The sequence below is a fragment of the Phaenicophaeus curvirostris genome, chromosome 3 (assembly GCF_032191515.1).
Source record: "Phaenicophaeus curvirostris isolate KB17595 chromosome 3, BPBGC_Pcur_1.0, whole genome shotgun sequence".
In the NCBI taxonomy this organism is placed as follows: Eukaryota; Metazoa; Chordata; class Aves; order Cuculiformes; family Cuculidae; genus Phaenicophaeus; species Phaenicophaeus curvirostris.
The window spans coordinates 69,126,486-69,147,758 of NC_091394.1; the positions used below are offsets into that span (position 1 = coordinate 69,126,486).

Here is a 21,273-nt window from a genome sequence, read left to right on the forward strand (position 1 = left end):
AAGGAGAGCATTCATTAAGAGCTAATTATGGTTGTGGTTTTTTTAATTGCAGGAGTCAGAGTTGCCGTCAGAACTGAATAATGAAGGATACTGTGATTTTAACAGCAGGCCAAATGAGAACTCTTACTGCTATCAGCTCCTGCAAGAGCTCAACGAGCAGAGGAAGAAAGGCATTCTTTGTGATGTTAATATTGTGGTGAGTGGGAGGGTCTTCAGAGCTCACAAGAACATCCTGGTTGCAGGCAGCCGCTTCTTTAAGACTCTCTATTGCTTTACAAACAAAGAAAGCCGTAACCAAACCACTGTTACCTATTTAGACGTTGTTGCTGTTCAAGGTTTTTCTGTCATCTTGGACTTCTTATATTCTGGTAACCTCGTGCTTACGAGCCAAAATGCCATTGAAGTGATGTCAGTGGCCAGCTACCTTCAGATGACGGAGGTTGTCCAGTCCTGCCGCAACTTCATTAAAGATGCCTTAAACATAAGTATAAAATCAGAGGCTCCGGAGACCGTTGTAGTGGATTACAACAGAAGATCTGTTAGTAGGGATGGCTTGTCTCCAAGGGATCAGAAAGTTGCCAGCTTCTGGGCAACGCGAAACCTTACCAATTTGGCAAGTAGCATAAAAACTGAGAACGATGGTTACTCTATCGATGAGGGCCAAATGGAAAGCTACCAAATGAACGACTGCAGTTGGGTCCAGGACAGCTCACCTGAAATGGCTGAAAATGAATCTCAAGGTGAGGGGAAAGTTTTTGTATGGAATGACATGGGAGGACAGGGACAATCAGTTCAAGAACCTGGAAAAGCAAGAAGGAAAAACCAAACTGCAAAGCGATTTATTTATAATATACCACCTAATACTGAAGAGAACTCAGAAGATTGCTCGGTGTTGCAACCATCGGTCCCATATCCAGAAGAAGATCTGTCGTTTATTAAAGAAGAAGCAGGTAAATATTGCTTAGTATAAGCCATTTAATTTGAAAACTCTATTACTGAATAAGTTACACAACAGCGTAACTTCTGCGTAGGTATGTTGTATAGGATCTTTTAGAAACTTAGAGCGGATTTGTGAAACAGATTGGAAGAGATGTCACGATGGCATACAATAGAGGGAATATCTTTTTGACTTAACATTCTTTAAAAGAATCCTGAGAGTAATTGAATTAATAGAATTTTTTTTTTCTTTAAGGTTCTATTGTTAATGTTAATGCTAGAACAAGATTAGGTATGTGTTGTAATCAGTCCTTTCTGTAGTGACAGGGACAGATCACTTCCCCTGGGGCCCTGAAATGCCTCTGCCTTCTATCCACAATGTGTAGATGCCTGTTGGTATGGCGGGCAGCTGCTGATGTGGAGAAGGCAATAGGTGAATAGCAGTTAAGCAGAGGGTGTGTGGTGATGCTCTGCTGTACCTCACCATTACAGCTGCATGAGCGCTGCAGTGAGGTGGGACAGTGTAGAGTGGTGCAGACTGGACCCTGTGAATGTGTACATGTGATGTATGAACAGGGGCAACCAGTACAGGTTATGTCCATGTAGTTAGAAAGTGGTGTGGTGGCACAACAGGAGCAGCTGTGAAGAAGCAGCTGTGCTGAGGAGCTAACATTCATTCTATAAATGCTTCATTGGTTTTGCTTATCTTTAGTATTCATCTCTGAGCTCAGTGGGTAGGTCTACTTCAGCTTTGCAGTTCAGCTTGGGAGTGTGCACTTGTGAATTAATCTTCTTGTAACTGTGAAAACTTGCTTAGATTGCACAGGGTTTCTTCTGGCTGACTTGAAAATGGAAGCTGTGTTTCAGAAACATAGCTATTGTGTACTGACTGCTAATAGGCCTTGGGTCTGAACACCAGGTTGGATCTAGCTTTAACTGAAGCACCTCTAGATGCGTATAGTGAGGATGTGGAGTCCTCAGCACTCACACAACAAATCTGCTTGTGCTGTGTAGTAGTGCTTGCCATACTTAGTTGCTGTGGAGTGAAAAATGGCAGCAGAGGATCTGGAGCAGTTACTGAAGATGTGTATGTTAATTCCACAAACATGAAATTTCTGGTGCAATTTAGCTTGTGATTTCTATTTCTGATTTATAGGGGGTAGATATTCAAGGTCTTTTAGTGTTGGAAATACCGTAGAGAATGTCTGGTTTACGTTGCCCCCAGCAACAGAAATAAATACTTGTTTGCGTTCTGCAGATTTTGAATACGTGCTGTGGAACTTTCTTGAAGAAATAATGGAGGATGTGGGCAGTGCAGTAATGATTAAACAAGTATAGTACATGTTCAGTTTTTTTGGACTGAAGCAGCTCCAAGTAACTCACTTTGTTAAGTAATTAAATTGCAAAACACAACCATCTAACATCTTGATGAAAAGAGCTATGTAGAGGCTATGGGCACACTGAATTTATGCTATGGTGTCTGTCCAAAATTGCTGAAAGTTCTGGGATAGCAGGGGAGGTTTATTGAACTGTAAAATAGCGTCAGGTAATGATCTCTTTGGTTCTTCTAGAGCGCAACATAAATGGTCCCACATAAGTAATTGCATTTTTTTGTCAATGTTGGAACTGTTCTGGAAGACATATCTACCATTTTTATAATAAGGTCTTTACTTTTATGAAGTTCTCATGTGCACGCATGTTGTTTGAAACGAGATATTGAAAGCAGGGCTTGGTGTAGCTTACTTTGACCCATAGCTTGTGCTTAAGCATTCAGTGTTCTTTCTCCTCTGCTGCTGGCTAGCTTTTTTTATTGCTCTGTAGGTAGATTCTGCTCTTAAACACTCTTTCAGTTGCTCCCTTGAATCCTGAGAAAAGGTGCTAGAGGGGAGGAGTGGAGAGTTGGAAGAATGACAAGAATGGGTTGTAGAGTAACATGCAGGTTATACAATAACTTTTTAGTTGTGGATTAAATTTCTTTTGGATTTTAAAAACTACCAAAAATAATAGGCACTGCGAGTTAAAAATACATAAGGAAGTGTCTTCTGTACTAGGCACTAGACTGTACTAGACACACTAGACTGTGTGAAGAAAAAGAAGGAACAGTAAAATTTTATGATGAAAGCTAAGGAGCTTTGTCCCTTTGGTGGCTAAAATGTAAAGAATAAGCTTCTACTATTAATGCTTTGTTATGTGCTGGTGGGGGTAACCAACACCAGATATGGTTAAGAGATGTCCACTTACATGCAAAATGAGCTGCTGTGTCCTTGATTATAGTTTTGGATTGTCTGATGGTTTTATGAGGAGAAAGAAATGCCATTAATGTCATGGAAGGAAAGTCTATTTAAGAACACTCTTCTCACTACAGAAATTTCCTCCAAAAAGCTACTACCTGGAATTCTGTTATAAACCTAACCTGATCGCCTTGTATAACAAAGTGACTTGCCTACTGGATGAGGGAAAGGCTGTGGATGTCGTCTTCCTGGACTTCAGTAAAGCCTTTGACACAGTTTCTCACAGCATTCTGCTTCATAAACTGTCAGCCTGTGGCCTGGACAGGCGCACACTCTCCTGGGTGGAAAACTGGTTGGATGGCCGGGCCTAGAGAGTGGTGGTAAATGGAGTTAACTCCAGCTGGAGGCCAGTGACAAGTGGGGTTCCCCAGGGCTCAGTGCTGGGTCCAGCCCTGTTCAATGTCTTTATCAGTGACCTGGATGAAGGCATTGAGTGCACCCTTAGGAACTCTGCGGACTACACTAAGCTGGGTGGAAGTGTCGATCTGCTGGAGGGCAGGGAGGCTCTGCAAAGGGATCTGAACAGGCTGGACCGCTGGGCTGAGACCAATGGCATGAGGTTTAACAAGGCCAAATGCCAGGTCCTGCACTTGGGGCACAACAACCCTGTGCAGTGCTACAGACTAGGAGAAGTCTGTCTAGAAAGCTGCCTGGAGGAGAGGGACCTGGGGGTGTTGGTTGCCAGCCGACTGAACATGAGCCAGCAGTGTGCCCAGGTGGCCAAGAAGGCCAATGGCATCTTGGCTTGGATCAGAAATGGTGTGGCCAGCAGGTCCAGGGAGGTTATTCTCCCTCTGTACTTGGCACTGGTGAGACGGTACCTCGAATCCTGTGTTCAGCTCTGGGCCCCTCACCACAAGAAGGATGTTGAGGCTCTGGAGTGAGTCCAGAGAAGAGCAACAAAAGTGGTGCATGGGCTGGAGAACAAGTCTTACGTGGAGTGACTGAGAGAGCTGGGGTTGTTTAGCCCGGAGAAGAGGAGGCTGAGGGGAGACCTCATTGCTCTCTACACCTACCTGAAAGGAGGTTGTGGAGAGGAGGATGCTGGCCTCTTCTCCCAAGTGAGAGGGGACAGGACAAGAGGGAATGGCCTCAAGCTCTGCCAGGGGGAGGTTCATGCTGGACATTAGGAAGAAGTTTTTCATGGAAGGGATCATTGGGCACTGGAACAGGCTGCCCAGGGAGGTGGTTGAACCTCCATCCCTGGAGGTGTTTAAGGCACGGGTGGATGAGGTGCTGAGGGGCATGGTTTAGTGTTTGATAGGAATGGTTGGACTCGATGATCCGGTGGGTGCTTTCCAACCTGGTAATTCTTTGATTCTATGAAATGGGCTTCCCACTTGGGTACAGCTAGGTCAGTTCTAGACAATCGACAATAAAAGCTTTCTAACTATCTGCTACCACTCTTTTCCTGAGTAAAACAAACTTTTTAAACAGGTCCTTGCCAAATGTATGTCTTCCTACAGATATGTGTAAGGATATGTCAGCTTCTCTTTTCTCTCACCCTGCATCGCCAGGAAGTTTATATTTAACACCTTCCCTGTAAATGTAGCACTTTGAGCTTCAAAAAATTCCATGAAGCTAAGATGGATTTTAAATTACATATTCTGCCTTACTATTAATCTACTCTTACTGAAGCTTTCAAGCGTTCTCCAACTTTACTGTATTAAAATAACTGTTCCTTTACACTGAATGCTACTGCCTATCTCACTATTTTCCTTTCTAGTTGATAATCTGCTAAAAATGTCTTTACTGTTTACAGCCATGGAGCATTCTGCAATTAACCATTTACCATGGTGAAAATAACAGTGCAACCAGTCAGAATCTTAGTCAGTTTCCAGTCCATAAATGCTCAGCAATTTTAATTCATCAGATTTTTAATGTCTGTTCATAGGTTTTAATAAACTTCTCCAGACTAGGAGAGCCCAGGGAGGTGGTTGAGTCACCTCCCCTGGAGGTGTTAAAGGGACGGGTGGACAAGGCGCTGAGGGGCATGGTTTAGTATTTTATAGGAATGGTTGGACTCTGTGATCCGGTGGGTCTTTTCCAACCTGGTGATTCTATGATTCTATTGCTTCTTGAACTTATTTTTCATTTGGGCCTGTTTTTTGGAGCACAAGTATCCTTACCCTCAGGCTTCAGAACACAACTGTGAAGTATTGCTTATGCCTTTCAGAGCTGACCTCATTGATTCTTGAGGGGACCTGTGTGTAATATCCTAATAGCTTTATGAAGCTACTGCTGGATTTCTTCTTACCCTGATTTTCAGGATAAGTAAGGCTGTCATATATTGTGTTGGGGGTGAGGGAAATAATAACAAAGGCAGGATGAAAACAACCCTATTGTGGAACACAAGGTTTCTCAAATGATTTTGTAGAGGTTCTTAAGGAATCTAATTCAGTTTGCTGTAGAAGCAACTACTCTCCAGAAGGACCCAAGTAGTGGCTAAACCTGCTTACAAGAAAAATGTAGTGCTGGTCAGTTTCCCTCCTGATACAGGGGAACAGTGCAACTGCCGGACTTTACAGTACTTTACAATAAAGAAAGGTAACTTTGAGGAAATCAAGACTGAACTGGTCTGGGTGTGTATATATTTCTTGGAGTGATCAATCCTACTTGACAGTTACAAATTTAAAAAAAGATACTATAACAAAATTAAGCTTTTTTTTATGCCCTTCTATGGTACTGTGAATCCAGTCAGATCTTCCTCAGTCCTCCAGCTGATAGAAAGATTTAAATTGCTTCATGGACCTTTAACCTCTTTATTTGCCCTATTCCCTACCAATGCCATCTGGTATTGAAAGCCCTGTTGGTTTTTATAAGCCATCTAGAAGGAATACAACATCCAGAGGTCAGCTTCTCCCCTATTAATTAAGTTTACCTTTCCAGGGGATGGTCTCAAAGACAAGTAGATTCTCATGTTCTTGAAGCATGGTCAGCCACTGACCTTGCAACTTTAGGCAGTGTTCTGCACATTACTGTTTTTTTGTTGGGGCTTTTTAACAAAAAAAAAAAAAAAGGGCAAGCAAGGTGAATGGGTTGGGGAAGAAGGTTATGTGGTGTCTACAGACCTCTTACACCTCACAGACTTTTATTTTTGTTTCAGTGCAGGCAATACATTCACTTTTAAATTATCGGTCTGAAATACTGATTTGATTTTTCTCATTTATGAAGTAGTGATGATGATAAATATAGAAAAGCAAGGGCTTTGTATCTTTGATTTGTCAGGGGGGACATAATTCTAGCTACAGAAGTTAGCTGTGCTATTTTTTTCAGTTAGCTTCTGTCCTGAGTCTCAAAGATGTACCTCAGTAAGTCCAATCTAATTAATTTTATCACATACTGAGCAGTGAAAGTGTTCTTACTCCATGTGTTTTGGATCCTTTTGGATTGTAACTGATTTTCATTGTAGTATGGAGCTTTTTCAAAATATAATGAAAATTAGAATACAACTTCCTTTATAAGAATTTTTTCCCAGAAAGTATTTACCCTAGAAAGTGAAGTCTTGTTTTAATAACAGCTCTGTTATCTCCTACATGCTTGTCTTCACATTCCTATCCATTCCTATACAATATTTATGAAGCTAGAAGGCGACTAAATTACTTTTAATACATACATGGTACAGGAAAACAGTATTAAGTATCTTATTTAACCTGTACGTTTTCTGTGTTGTTAAGTATTCAATGCAATTACACCACTGTAACTCCCTGTGAGAGCATTCTTATGCTGGAGTGACTTTAACATGTGAGAGTTTATAGAAGTATAAATTGATCAGTTGCTGTTCAGTTTCTCTGGGCTTACAAATCTTTGCCTTGTGTGGTTTGGGTTTTTTGTTTTGTTTAAAATTTTAAGGAAGGGATAGTTCATTCTCAGTGTTGGTAGCTGAGCAGAATAGGTTTTAAGTGGCATGTAATTTGACTAAGAAGATTCCTTAAGTGTCTCTTCCAGGTTCTCTTTGCATGCTAAGTTGTTTTGTTTACTGCACAACTATTTATTGTGTGTTGATTCTGGAATTCTTCCTGCAGAGCTGGGTGGTTTTTTGAGGGTGGAGGAGAGAGGCAGGCAGCATTTCTTACTTGTGCCAGTTTCTGGCAGGTATCTGTAAATCTATCCAACCAGAAATGCGTTCGTACTATAGAAAGTTTATCTAAATGTAGAATACTGTAGCGTAGCAAGCTTATAATGTGTTTACCCTAAAGCTCATTGTTATGCTTGCACACATGAGTTACATGTGCATCGGTAGATTGAGCTTTAGCAGACAATTTCACTTTAATCACTAGCCTTCATTGTTGCAGCTTTGTTAGCTATAACCTTCATCTTGTCATACTGGAACAATGGAGAGAAGAGTTAGCAACATCAGAGTTACCATTCTTCCTGTAAAAATGTCACCAGAATTGCAAAACTCTAGTCACTTCTGGTATTCCCAGGGCTTGGGGGGACTTATTCAAAGCTGGAAAAAAATCTTTGTTAAGCAGCAGTTGTCTTTCATGGTCAGGTCATGTGTATGGAACTTGTACGCAGTTCATGCTTTTCAATCTTTTACGGATTTGCTTACTCGTGACTTGAGTTTCTCCCCTTTTTCTAGGGTGTTGGATGTTACTTCGTGAGGAAAGCATGACACCAGCCTAGCAAGCTTAGTTTGTTGTATACTCCTATATCTTATTATGTAGAGTTTCCAAGGAAGTATCAGGATTTGTGGGGCTTTTTGATAGAATAGTTGGGTGTTTACTTTCTGCCTTGGTATTTTCACGGACTTGTGTGTTTGTCTTGTACCTTAATTTTCTTCAAAGCCCAGTGTAAAGATAGAATCCCTCCGTATTCCTGGACAAAATTAGGCTTTTGGCAAATTGAATCTGGAATGATTGATACTGGGATACCACTTCAACACAAGATTCTGGTAAATTATACTACGTCTTCTAAGACTGCCTGTGATTACAGAACCTAATATGAAGTGATGATCTCCTTAGCATTTCTTTCAAGTGTTTTAGCATAAAAATTGTTCAGACCAAAACTCTCTACACTGCAATGGCATCTGTGCTTTTATCTTTATGTAAGAATAAATACAAAGACCCATATCAATTCTTGGTGCATTTGTCTCAACTACAGCGACATCAGTGGTCTTTGATCATGATGCATGGTGATAGTGCTGTTTCCTGTCCTTTAAGCTGACATTTAATTCTTCTTTTAAGAAAATACAAGCTACAATGTGTAGCTGATAAAACAAGAGCAATAGCAGTTCTCTAATGCTGATGCAGAAGAAGACTAATGGCTTTACTATGTAGAGAACCCTTGCATTAGGGCTAAGATGGGAATAGACTTAATTTTTTTTTTTAATTGTGTGCTTTTTTTTTTTCCTCCCTCATTAGGGAGAGACTGGCAGCTTTGAGAACAAATCAGATTATTTCTTTGGATTTGTTCTACAATCACTTTTTCAAAGAATAAGCAAGAAAATAGGAGCAGAATATACTGCCAAGACATTTAATTTGGTTGCCAGAGTATCTGGAATGGTTGGTGTGGTTTACTGTATTTGAAGATCTTAATCCTAAGTGCTAGTTGACTGAACTGAAACCCCAGGAGTTTCATGCAGCTTTTCAGGTGTATATCACCTTGAAAGTACTACTTATATTTAAAGTGTCAATATAAGACTTAATGAAAAGGGGATGTGAAATGTTTACAACAGAACATCTTTTAATACTTTATGTGAGAGAGCTCTTCAGGTATATACTTCATGAGTTGACTTGCAGTGTTCACAATCTGGCCATTGATCTTGCAATATAGTCCAGAAATGTATGGATGAAGGCATTTTTTTGACTGAAGTCAAGAAGGACTACTTTGCTGAAAATAGCTTATTTAGTCTCAATACTGTTCAACATCTTCATCAGTCATCAGGATAGTAGGATGGAAGACTGTAAGCAAGTTTGCAGATGACGTCAAATTGGTGATAGTGGTTGATATTCCAGAGTGCACAGCTGGGCTGTTGTTCAGATGGACCTGAACAGTCTATAAGAGTTGGCCAACAGGAACCCTGAGATGCTGTGCAAAGACAAATGTCAAGTTCTGCATGTGGAAGTAACAGTGGATAGGTAGTCACTCAGCAGAAGAGAACCAGGTGATCCTTATGGGCAGCAAGCTGAACATAAGTTGGTGATGTGTCCTAGAGGCAATGAAAGGTAACCTCTTAATGGTGGTGTTAGCAAGAACATAGCTAGCGGGCTGAGGGAAGCGCTAATAATACCCCTATACTCAGGATTGGCAAGACCACATTTAAAATCCTGTGCCCAGTGTAGGGCAGCCCAGTACAAGAAAGGTGCCAGCAAGCTGGAAGGAGTCCGGTGGAAGGGCGTTAAGGTCATTAGGGGGACAAAGATCGTGTTGTTCAAGGAGAGATTGAGGAACTGAATTTATTTAGTAGGGAAAAGGCTGAGGGATCTACCTGCTCTCTTCTACTGCCTTAAGGGGATTATAGAGAAAATTAACCCAGATGCTTTTCAGGGGGTGCACAGTGAAAGGGCAAGAGTCAGTAGTTGCAGCTAAGCAAATACCAGTTGTATATGAAAAAGACTGTTGACCATGAGAGCAGTTGTGTTGGGACAGATTACTTGGAGGGTTTGTGGAATCTCTCATCCTTATAGGTATTTAAAACTTGGCAGTGTCCAAACCAATAAACAGTCCAGCTTTGAAGTTAGCCCTATGAGCAGGAAGCTGAACTAGGTGACCTTCAGAGGTCACTACAATTTTATTTGTGTACCTGTGATAGTCCCTGAGAACAATAACTCCCCCACAAATAAATTATCTGGATGAGGAAAGCTTTTACAATTTTTTTTTTCACTGATGTAGCCTCTGTGGGAAGAGATCAGCAAAATAGCTTTTTAATGTGGAAGGCATCCCTTTTTCAAGGAGGAGTTTTTCAGTGAATATATGGTAAGCAAGTTGAAAAAACAAGTGGGTGATATATTTAGCATCAATCAGTGGTCATCTGGGAGGGCTAGTCGGTGACAGATCTGCCTCCATAGTCAAGGAAATAAACCATTTTTTCATGAATGAGAAACAGTAGAAATTAAGAGCAGTTGGGAGCAGTACATAGAATATGAGTAAGATTGCATTGGCAAAATGTCTGGTTTGCCCATGCCTTCTACTGCAACAGGTAGTTGGGAAGCGGTATGCTTTGACCCCTTTTCAGAAGCAAGGTTAAAGATGTGAGTAATACTCTGGAAACAAATGCAAGCATAATGCTTCACTTTCCCAGTATGTCAGTCTTGGTAGTCCTGTTTTTTCTCTTCTGTTATTTAACATAAGCTAGAAATCCCGCTCGCTAAAATCTGGATTGCTGTTAGTAGATTACCACTGTGCATTCTACAATCCTTGAAAGCTATGGCCTAATCACTTAACTTGTCTCCTTTCTGTCTTTTTTAATTGACCTGGATGAGCAGTCAGTGTCAGAAGACTTGGTGGAAAAAAAAAATAGTATTCCTTTTCCTCTTTGGCACTGATCTTGGTGTATGTATAAAGAAAACAGAAGTTAAGATCATTAGACAACTATCTAATGTGAAATTTTGAATCTTTTTCAGCACATGCTACATCCCTATCTGTTGCTATAATGATCTGTTTAGTGGCTTCTGTTGTTGATCTTCTCGTGAATCTACTTAATCGTCCCCTACTCAGTAATACATCCTTTTCTCAAAAAGTAAGCATGTTTCTGGTTACAGAAAAGAGCAAAATTTGTCAAACTAAGGATGATTTTTGCTGAGATGGGTTCTCTTTCTGGTGATAATCCCTTATCTCTTGCCTTTAAAACTGTAAATCAGCATGTCTGACTTATGGTTATCCTTTTTGCTGAGAACAAAACAGTAGAAAAATGCTTCAGTTAGTTGTGTAAAAGCCTACACAACCACTATTTTGATCTGTCTTTATCTACTCTCAAATTGACATCTTTAATTTTAGTGCTGATAGTTAATCAACTATTTGGTATTCTGTTTTATTATTTGAAGCTTATTTGGCTTTTTCCTAAGATCAGGTTACTGATAGAAACCTGTTCTCCATGCAGGGCCGAAGAATAGGTGGATGTTGGAGGCTGATTGACATTTAAATTATTACCTTACACATCTTTTAGGAGTCAACTAAACTATAAAAAGGTATCCATAGATCAGCGGAAAGTTGTGGTCAGATGACCTATTCTTGCGTTACAGAGCATTATTACATCTAATTACTTTTTTTTAATTTTATTAAAGCTCTTTCTCACTACGCCATACCCCAGCCTGCCATTACAACTGGAGATGTAGTTGCTTTCAGTCTCCTATCAAGGTCATCTGGGTTTAAGTGGATGGGAACAGTTTGGATGACTATATCTGCAGTTTTGCAAGCGGGTTTTAGGTGACAGTAGCTTGGTGGGAGAGGGTATGGGAGGTGTTACAAGCCTCAGGGGTCTATAACGTCTTAGCTTAGTTACAGTCAGAAGCTTGCCTGACTGTAGGCTGTATGTCCACTTGAGGAAGTTAGTGGAAGCTAGGCATTGCACTTCCAGTTCCCAGTCTATCGTGTCTTTCCTGTATGACTGAATCATTAGACATTAATCCCCCTTTTTTTTTTAACATGTTATACATGTGCTTAATCTAGAAAGCAGATTTTTGAGGTCAACGAATTTTTCTGAAAATAAGCAGTAGGTTTAATTATGATCTGCTTAGTCCTGTACTTTGAAGAGGCTGACATGTTAGTAGCAACCTCTTATCTCTTATGGTATTTCTTCCATGTTATAGCAGGTTGTTTGTTCCAACTGGAGGGAGAAAAATGAGTAGCTATTATCTACGCTAGACTACAGCTCTTGAGTGTTTGGCTCTATGCCAAATTTTATTGCTAGGTTCTAGACCTGAGCAGGGATTTGAGCTCTGAATTTACCTCAAACTTCAATACCAGCTGTGTGGATAAGTTCCTAATGAAATTCAATTTGTATTCTCTGAGATCCAGAAGAACTGTCAGATTGACAGTGTTATAAATGTGCTTGGCTTGGTACAACTCTTACTTAGAGTCAGTCTTTGATGTGTACTTATTTTGAAGGAAGCTACGCAATATTGCCTATGCAGAGCATATGCATTACATTTGTGAGCCGTAAAAGTTTGTTCTGTTGATTTTGCAGATATTCCTCCCATAAGGGGGGAAAAGTGATTAAAGTGTTTTGATCACTGATCTCCCACTGATCAGCTAGAAGCAGGACAGTTCTTTTAGAGGGGAACAACCTGTAATGAAAAGGTCTAATACTTCAAACATATTACAAAAGCTGGCTGTTTATTTTTTTACTCTGCCAGATCCTGAAGCCTACTTTAATTTGGAGACTTTTAGCCTTCAGGTCAAGTCATCTTTGCTCTTGCACAAAACTGTGCAACGCTGCTTCCTCATTATGCCTTTCTTGTGTATTACAGAAGGAAATTTTACTGCTCACCTCAAAGGAATGTGTAGTTGGCATGTCTATAGGGTATCTGTGTTGTATTGCTTGAGCTGCTGTGAGATGCCATTGCTAAAGTCCACAGCTCCAAATGAGTGTAAGGAGTTCTTGCCTCTTTTGGACATAAGGACAGCTATTAGTCAGTAGCTTTTTAAAAAAGTTTTTGTGTCAGTATTTTGTTTCTTGAAGAAGAGGGAAATTTAGTCGCTTCCCTTCCAACTTCTTTTTCTATTCCAAAATAGCTAGGCGAATGAGCTAAAATATTGGGATTTCACTTTCTCCATCCACTCTACTCAAGGTCTGCTTTTTAAAAGTTCCGATGGAATATGTAGTTCTGCAGTCATGATCCAGCTTTCCTTATCATTTGCCGTTGTCTAACTGATAGAATAGAATTATAAGCTTCCTATTTGTTAATTGATTTCCTTTTGAACTCTTATGTTGCAGACGGAACCACTGCTGCTAACTGTAACACTGGCTGAGCAGTGAATGAAACTTCTGTGCATGTCTAATGCTGTGAGGATCTGTAATCTGTACATTTTTCCAGTTGAACTGTAAGCTGAGAGTGTTTCAGTATGCAGCTTACCACTAGCTGTGTTAAATTCTAGTTTACATGAAGAGAATGTCCTTTCCCAGAGGAATCCTTCGGATGAGCAATATAGGGACAACGGAAAAAAGACTTCAGACCATTAAAATGTATAGCCTCAGGCTTGAAGGTGAAAATGTATCTGCTGGCTGTGAAGCCCCTTGCAAGAGGTTTCACAACAGTGACATTGGGAATCCAGTGTGAAGACCTGAGCACTGTGCAGACAAACAAAAGGAAATCTGCCAGTTTCCACTGCAGTTTGTTTATTTAACAGCTATGTGCCTGTGAAGCAAGTAATGGATTTATGAGTTCATGTTTCCCAACAAAATCCTGTCTTGGGGATTGGGAGGAAGATTGGTTTGCGCTCTTGCCAGAGGAGTCTTTGCCCCACAAATATGATTTTGTCGAATGCCTAGCGCAGCTTTCTTTTGTGCTATTTATAGTTCTCTGTGCTGTGTAGTAGTGATTCCATATTCACTCATGCAATTCTTACATGTTACAAAAGTATAGAGTTAAACAAGCAAAGTTATGTTTCTTTTTAAGGCACTGTTCACTTCTGAATGATTTTTTTCTTTTAAAGAGGGGAAAAAAAGAAAGCTACAAAGACCACACAAACTGCATGAGGCACTTGTCTAAAGACCAAATGTAAATATGCAATCTAGTCTTTTAAGCTGGTGTATTCAAAGTAATTATTGTCTCTTGGATTGATGTGGTTATAGAGTAATGGAAATAATTATTCAGAATAAGATTTAGTCATAGCTGTAGGCTACTTTACATAAATAAAGATATTTAAAGCACTTTATGTACCAACAAGATATTTTAAGGCAATAAAAAAAATCACACCTCCAGTTTTGTACACTACCAGAGGCTACGCTGCCTCTGGTGAACCAAATAAAGCCACTGCACAAAGCAGTTGTAAAGAGAATCCAGTGGAAAAAAAAAATTAGCCCTGTCATGATGATAGAGGGGGAGTAAACACCTTAAACCATAGAAGTCGCTGTGGTATGAAAAAGGCTTTGAATTTTTCTCAGGACTGGGAGAGGAAATGGTGCTGTGAAGAGTGGCTCAAAGGTCTGATTTCATTGAAATTAGGAATGAAGTTATTTCTTCATTTCAGTATGTAAAATTATGTGAAAAAAGATTGTAATTACTATTTTAACGTTTGAAACTTTCTTGTCACAGTTTAAAAAAATATATATTTTGCTAAACAACATGACTAATGAGAACCTGGGAAGCTAAAATGAGACTGTATCTATAATAGGTACTTCAAGTGACTTCAAGTACGGACTGCTGCCGGGTCCCTCAAGTGACTTTAAATATGGACTGCTGCCGGGTCCCTCAAGTGACTTTAAGTATGGACTGCTGCCGGGTCCTTCAAGTGACTTCAAGTACGGACTGCTGCCAGAATCTTGGCCAAAAGATGCTTGGGAAAATGGCAAGTATATTTGATGGAGAGGAGGTTGGTTTTTGCCTCTGGTAGGGGTCCTTTATCTTTGTTGCTGCTGATACTATTTGATTAATTTGTTTAAAGATTTGTAAGATTTAAGTGTTTACATACTCTTCTTCTATATCATTTGGTTTTGTGGTAATATAAATAGATGTCACTTCTTGGAGGTAGAAAAAGGAATTCAACTTTATGGAAAAGTAAAAACGGAACACGATTTATATCAGCTCTTGAATTTTGCCTAAATGTGAATATACTAGACGTCTTTAATGATCTCGTAGCTTTTTTCACCTGCCTTATAAGTTAGCTACAGATAAATGAGCTTTGAAATTGAACACTTGAAGGATGAACGTGCAAAGTTAAATGTAATTTTAAAAGAAGATCTTGGAGTGTACTTGTTGCTATTAAAAATAGAAACTTTATTGCGGTAAAGGTTTTGAATTCAGTGCAGCTATAATGAAAGCCCTCTTTGGTCAAATTTGTGTTTTTTCACCTACCTTTTCACAGCTTATGTGCCTTTGTTAGTAGTTAAGGCAAGCAATCATCTGTAGTTATTTTTTCTGTCTGAAAACATACCACCCCCACCCCCACCCCCCCCATAGAAAATAATTATTGCTAGATCCTTAAAATACATAGTCTTCAGTAAAAAGAGGTTCTTAAGGGCGGGGTCATAGTAATCCCTGCCTCTTCTCTGTAACTTTGAGCTATCACTGCGGTGTTGGTTTTTGGTTTACTTTAAATATTTTGGTTTTCACAGTGGAAGAAGTTGGGTCTTCAGAAGGTAAAATTCACTAGCAGACAAGGGCGTAGAGCTTGGGTGTTAGGAGATCTGCTTGTTCTGAAACCACTAAATGTGGTATCTTACAGCCCTGATGTCTGCCTGCTCATTGTACCCCAATGATGTGTATAAGACTGAAATTCAAAACCTTTTCTGAATTTATTTTTCTTCACATAAGACATCAGATGACATTATGTTGACAGGCAGTGTGCATGAGTGTTTCAGTGCAACAAGGCAAACTTCTGAATAAAATTTAATCTCCATGCTATGGGATTTTGAAGCTGTGAGGAGGCATCTTGGATATAGACATGCGGGCCCGCGCATGTAACACAATTGCTTTTACTTTCTTCCTGATAGTATGAACAACTTACTCATCATCATTTAACCTTAGCCAGTGTATTTTGAATTCTTCTAGGTGGTTATGATCATGTTCATAAATTCTCACCTGTAGTCAGTTGAGTCGGTGCTCTATTCTCAAAATAATCCTTGTATTTGTGTGGCCTTCATTGCTGTCACAGCATCCTGTGTTTTTCCTGTTTCATACAGTAACAGGCAGCTGTAGTAAACCTATTTTGCACATATCCAGTGAGCAAGCTATGTTGTCCTTGGGCCAAGGACATGTAAATAGCACTCTTCACCAGAAGGAATAAGTGGGATATTGCTACTTCAGAAGATTTCTCTGCTTTCTCTACTTTTCCTACTGTTAGACCAAAATAGACTTTGGGGCAGAGAATAGCTAAGAGCAGAACCAATAACTTCCCTTTTTAGCTATTCCAGGATTATGTGGCCTCTTGTCATCCTGCTCCTTTTGTCAATAGTCATTCTTGCTTAGTTAAACTTTCTTTTTTTTATTTATTTGTAGAGTCAGATCTTGGCAGGCAGTTCCTGCACATAGTTCTAAATAGAATATTGAGAGAGAAGATTGCAACTGTCTAAATGCTGCATAGTTAGAGGTTTGGGGTTTTTTTAATCCAGAATAAAGTGTTTTCTGGTATAGGTGACCTCTAGAAAATGGAATATTTCCAACTTCTAGCTAACTTACTCTGATTCATTAAATGAGACTTAATTTCACAGAATCAATTTGTACTTCTCTAGTAAAAATTCCTTAGTTGTAAGCAGGTATTTTTCTAGCAGCAGGATCATACCTGCAGAACCTACCAGTATTCGTGGCTTCTGCAGGCAGGCACTTCCCTGATTTGGCTCATGAAAAGTCATGTGGGTGCTTTGTTTTGGCACCTGTTTATTTCTGGGCACCAGGCAGAACACATTGAAAGAGGTTTTTTGTTTCATGGTCTTCTCTCCTGATCCTTATTTTCTTGTAGGCGACTCCTCTGCTTTAATCATGAACAAGTTGAAGTGTCCACACTGTAATTATGTAGCCAAATACAGAAGAACACTAAAGAGACACTTGCTCATTCATACAGGCGTGAGATCTTTCAGTTGTGACATCTGTGGGAAGCTGTTTACTCGAAGAGAGCACGTAAAGAGACATTCCTTGGTAGGTAACCACAAGTGCGTGTGCGCGCGTATGTGCGTGTGGGATTTTGGTTTTTTTCAGATGTTTTGGTAGTTGAGAGAAAATTGTTCTCTGATTTGCCATAATGTAAATTGCTTTATCATAATCTAAAATGGGTGAATGTAAATATCTCTGATAACTGTACCTCTCATATTGTTAATGGAAAATGCAGTATTAAGACATTAGCTGGAATTCTCATAGAAGTAATATCACTTTCAAAATCATCTTTATATCGTAGAGATGCAGCATAAGTTATTCTCTAGGCAGTGAAAGGGAATTTTGGCTTAATGTTACTGCATTGGAATAGCACATCTTGTTCCATAATGCTGCATCATTATTTTCAGTGAGGACCCCTTGTTAATCAGCACTTGCACAGTGTTTTGGGATAGTTCTGAAATACTTATTTCACAACTAGGCAAAGCTATAATATTGTGGCTGCTTTAAGGTTTATGAAAGAATGAACAATCTCTGAGATGCAGGAAGTAAACCTTCTGACTTGCGTTCTACCAGTACCATAATCAGCAGCTGAGCTTACTCTGTCCTGTCTGTTGTGTAACTTGGGATTTGACTTGAGTACTGTTTATCTGAGGATCCAGAGGGAGCATTATCTGTCTTGAGTATTTTGCAGGTACTTTGTATCTGTAAGGAAATTAAGACTTTATTATAATATTTACCCAAGGTGTGTTTTAGGGGAGTAATAAAACCAAGATCGTATTGTTAGTGAGAAGGTAACAATGTTTCTTCAAGCTGTGATCTTAAAAAAACCCAAACCCTTATTTTGCATCCTGTTTTGCAGATAGTCAAAATCTGTTAGTACACGGAACGGGGTAAATTGCACTTCTCCACTTTGGTAGCTTTCCTCAGTACTTTGAAAACTGGTGGATCACCTTACTCCTTCATGAAGGTGTTCCATAAATCTCCATAGTGTCCTCACAGTTTTGTTAGTGAGTAGAAAAAGTGCTTGTGAGCTTCCAAGTTTTAATGCAGATACAGAAAAGCTTTTGGTGTAAGTCTTCCTAACTTCCCTTTCTAGCTTGTGCTATGATGAAATGTACTTTCTGTTAGCCAGTAATAACATTAAAAGTGAATAATAACCTGAGTCATATCAGGATATAATTCTATAAAGTATTTATAAGGCCACTGTGATAATGTTAAATATTCCTTTAACCCCTCTATGGGCAGGAAAGGCATATGTTAATAGCTTCTATGTAAATTTTTAGAACAGCATCTTTCTTATGTTCCACTGGACTTCTCTCATCTTAGATGCACATCTTTCCACCCTGCTCCTGCTGCCTTTCTTCCTCCTCCCATACCTCCTGATGATGGCTTAGATGCCTGAAGGGACAGGAATGCCTATGATGTTAGAGTTTGAAGGACTTGTCTGTGGGTGACTGCCATGAATGGATGTGGTGATGGTCCAGGGCAGCTCGGGGGCTAGGCATGGAGGTTAGGTCATTATCACCTTATAAGTGGTGATATTGTGTAGCACATACCAGCAGGTACTTGTGCTTCTTCCTTTGTGGCTCACCAGAGAAGAGAGCAACAGTGGGTGGTAGTTGGTCTACTCAGAAGAATAGTGGAGTGGGACTTCAGGTTTCTGACCTGCAGTATCTGACCAGATCTTGTGGCTGAAGACTTTTTTTCCCCTCCAGGAAAAGCGTGAAATTCAGACAGAGTGAAAATGGCTATAGAATCCTGCAATTTAACTGAAGTGTGCTTTCCCTGATGGATTCAGAGCACCTTCCCTCCCCAGCCCCATGCATTGAACAAACACCTCCAACATTCTACTTTGTGTGAAACAAGTCCAGAGGCTAAGGAAGAAACATGTAGTGTCAGCTGTACAGATTATATACAGCAGGACTGAAGTAACTATTTGTGTCTTGACCTTGTTTTTTTCCCCTAAGTTGGGTGATATTTTATCTGAAATAGCAACTTTTTCAATGTGACCTCAAATGAGATGTTTAAGCACACAGTTGTACTCTGCTGTGGGGGCACTAGATAGAAAAGTCTTATTTTTTTTCAAGATGGTAACTATTATAAGTGGTTGCTGAGTTCAGTTACTTGTACAAGTAACGTACTCCCAAGTTAAAATTCAGATCTTGTTTAGTCAAGTTGGTCAACAGTAGCCTTTAATTTTACACACAAGCTCATTCCTATATACAGGACAAAAAATTCACTAAAGGGACCTTCAAAGATATTGTTTGGTTTGATTGTCTTCAGAGGGAGATGTTGTGGATCTCGCTCTTTGCATTCACACAGAATATAATAACTCTTGCTTATTCTTAGTGTTTCTAGGGCTTAAAATTGTGAAGGCAATTTTCTAAATGCAGTATGATCCTGTGTGCAACAAGTGCTTATATAGTTCTTACTGCTTTTGAGTATTGTTCTATGCAGTGAGTAGGCATAAAATGAACACTTGCCTATTTACGGAACAGGCAGCTACTTGACCCTGATGAACACCAAGCAGGTAGTTCAGTCAGGGGCAATAGCGCATTTAGTCAAAACTGATCTCTGGTACTATTTGTCTTTTTTTGAACAGTGTTGGGGTATCTTTTAGAAGAGTTCAAAAAAAGAATTTTTGTATTGGTAATTATTAATAATTTTCTAGTGCTATATGCAAATGATATGTGTATTTTCAGCTGTTAATATTCTTTTCCATAGGTGCATAAAAAGGATAAAAAATATAAATGTATGGTGTGTAAGAAGATTTTCATGCTAGCAGCCAGCGTTGGAATAAGACATGGATCACGACGTTATGGAGTTTGTGTAGACTGTGCAGATAAATCTCAACCTGGAGGGCAAGAGGGAGCAGACCAGGTGCAGGACACAGACTTCCCTAGGGATGAAGAATATGAGGAAAATGAAGTGGGAGAAGGTGATGAGGAGCTTGGTGATGATGTAGAAGAACAGAATGACCAGTCTCGATGGGATGAATCTGGGGAAGTTTGTATGCCTTTGGATGACTGACAGAGCATATGACTTCAGGGTGCTGCATCTGAACACTATATGGATTGACTATTTGAATTTTTGGACTGAAGGCTTGCAAAATATGGTACAGGCTGGATGGTAGTTACATTGCTGTGAAAAATGTAGGGTCAAAGCCTTATAGCAAAAAAGGATTATTAATTTTTTTATGATATTTGCACAGGACTGTACAGCATACAACCATTTGGTTGAATTATACAGAGTCCTCACATCTACAGTCAGTTATCAAAAGAAAAATGTATTTTTTATTATTTATAGGATATAGCTACTTGGGTCCTATTCAGACATAGTAGTAACTGTACTTATGTTACACATTCATGTGTCTGTTAACATGAATGAAGAAAACTGCAACTTGGTATGGAAATAGAAAGAGGTTTCTGAAATCCACTCGTACTTTGTCAGTGAACCAGTGAAGCTGATTTGGGCTAGTGGCCCTTCTTTCCACAAGTATGTCTTTGCCGTACAAACCTTACCCCTCTCGTACCATGACAGGTGAAAGCCAATTGTTTAAATATGCATCACAGATAATGCCAACAGCATATTAAAATTTGATTTAAAATTTTTAGCTCTGTGCTGGCAGGTGGTGTAGGTGATAAGCACTGGAGAAGTTAATAATGGCATTAATTTAGTGTCTGTTCTTCACAGTTATGAATTTTCAAGAAGGTTGTTACTGAATGATCAGTTCCAAAATGATCCTTCGGAAGGAATGACCAATAAAGAAAATAGACTGACCAGAGCATGGGTAACTCTTCTGCCACTTAGTCAAAAGAGATAGTCATGCTGAAAGTTACCCAGTGTAATAATCTTTCCCCCCTCCTCTAAGGCCCCCTCCTCTCAAACTTTTTTTACTTCCCCAGTACCTCAGTCCCACAGAAAAGAAGTACAAGGAATGGAGAAAGTGTCATATTAAACAACTCTTTGGTTGATAATTTCTTACTTGTCTGGTCTTTGGCTAGTTTGTGATGTGAATTGATGACTAGGCTATTGTGCCCATCGTTTGTCATTAAAATGAACACACTATTTTTTATTCTTTTGTACTTAATGGGTGGTTGCTAGTGTTTAATATAAACCAATTACATTTAACTTGACTTAATTTGCTGGATTTATTTTTTTTAATAGAAAAACAAAAAGTCCAAAGCAAAATAATTCTCTTTGAATTGTCTACTTTTCAGGATGATGTGCTCCCTACACTCTTCATTTCAAACTTTCAAGGAGGCATTGAAGCTTGAATTTTTTTTGTAGCCATGTGGATTTTTTTCCTAAGCTTGTCAAATTCTACGAATGATTTCAGGTCTCTTTCCTAG

General features: G+C 39.5%; 1 protein-coding gene across 1 annotated transcript in view; it reads left to right on the top strand.

The window, feature by feature from the left end:
* Positions 1-20,905, top strand: part of ZBTB10 (zinc finger and BTB domain containing 10) — a 28,955-nt gene extending 8,050 nt beyond the window's left edge. Inside the window, exons 2-5 of the mRNA XM_069854283.1 lie at positions 53-950; positions 14,508-14,681; positions 16,791-16,966; positions 19,646-20,905. Coding sequence (XP_069710384.1) covers positions 53-950; positions 14,508-14,681; positions 16,791-16,966; positions 19,646-19,951 — 1,554 coding nt within the window. The 3' untranslated portion in view covers positions 19,952-20,905. The remainder of the gene's footprint in view (positions 1-52; positions 951-14,507; positions 14,682-16,790; positions 16,967-19,645) is intronic.
* Positions 20,906-21,273: the final 368 nt, after the last annotated feature.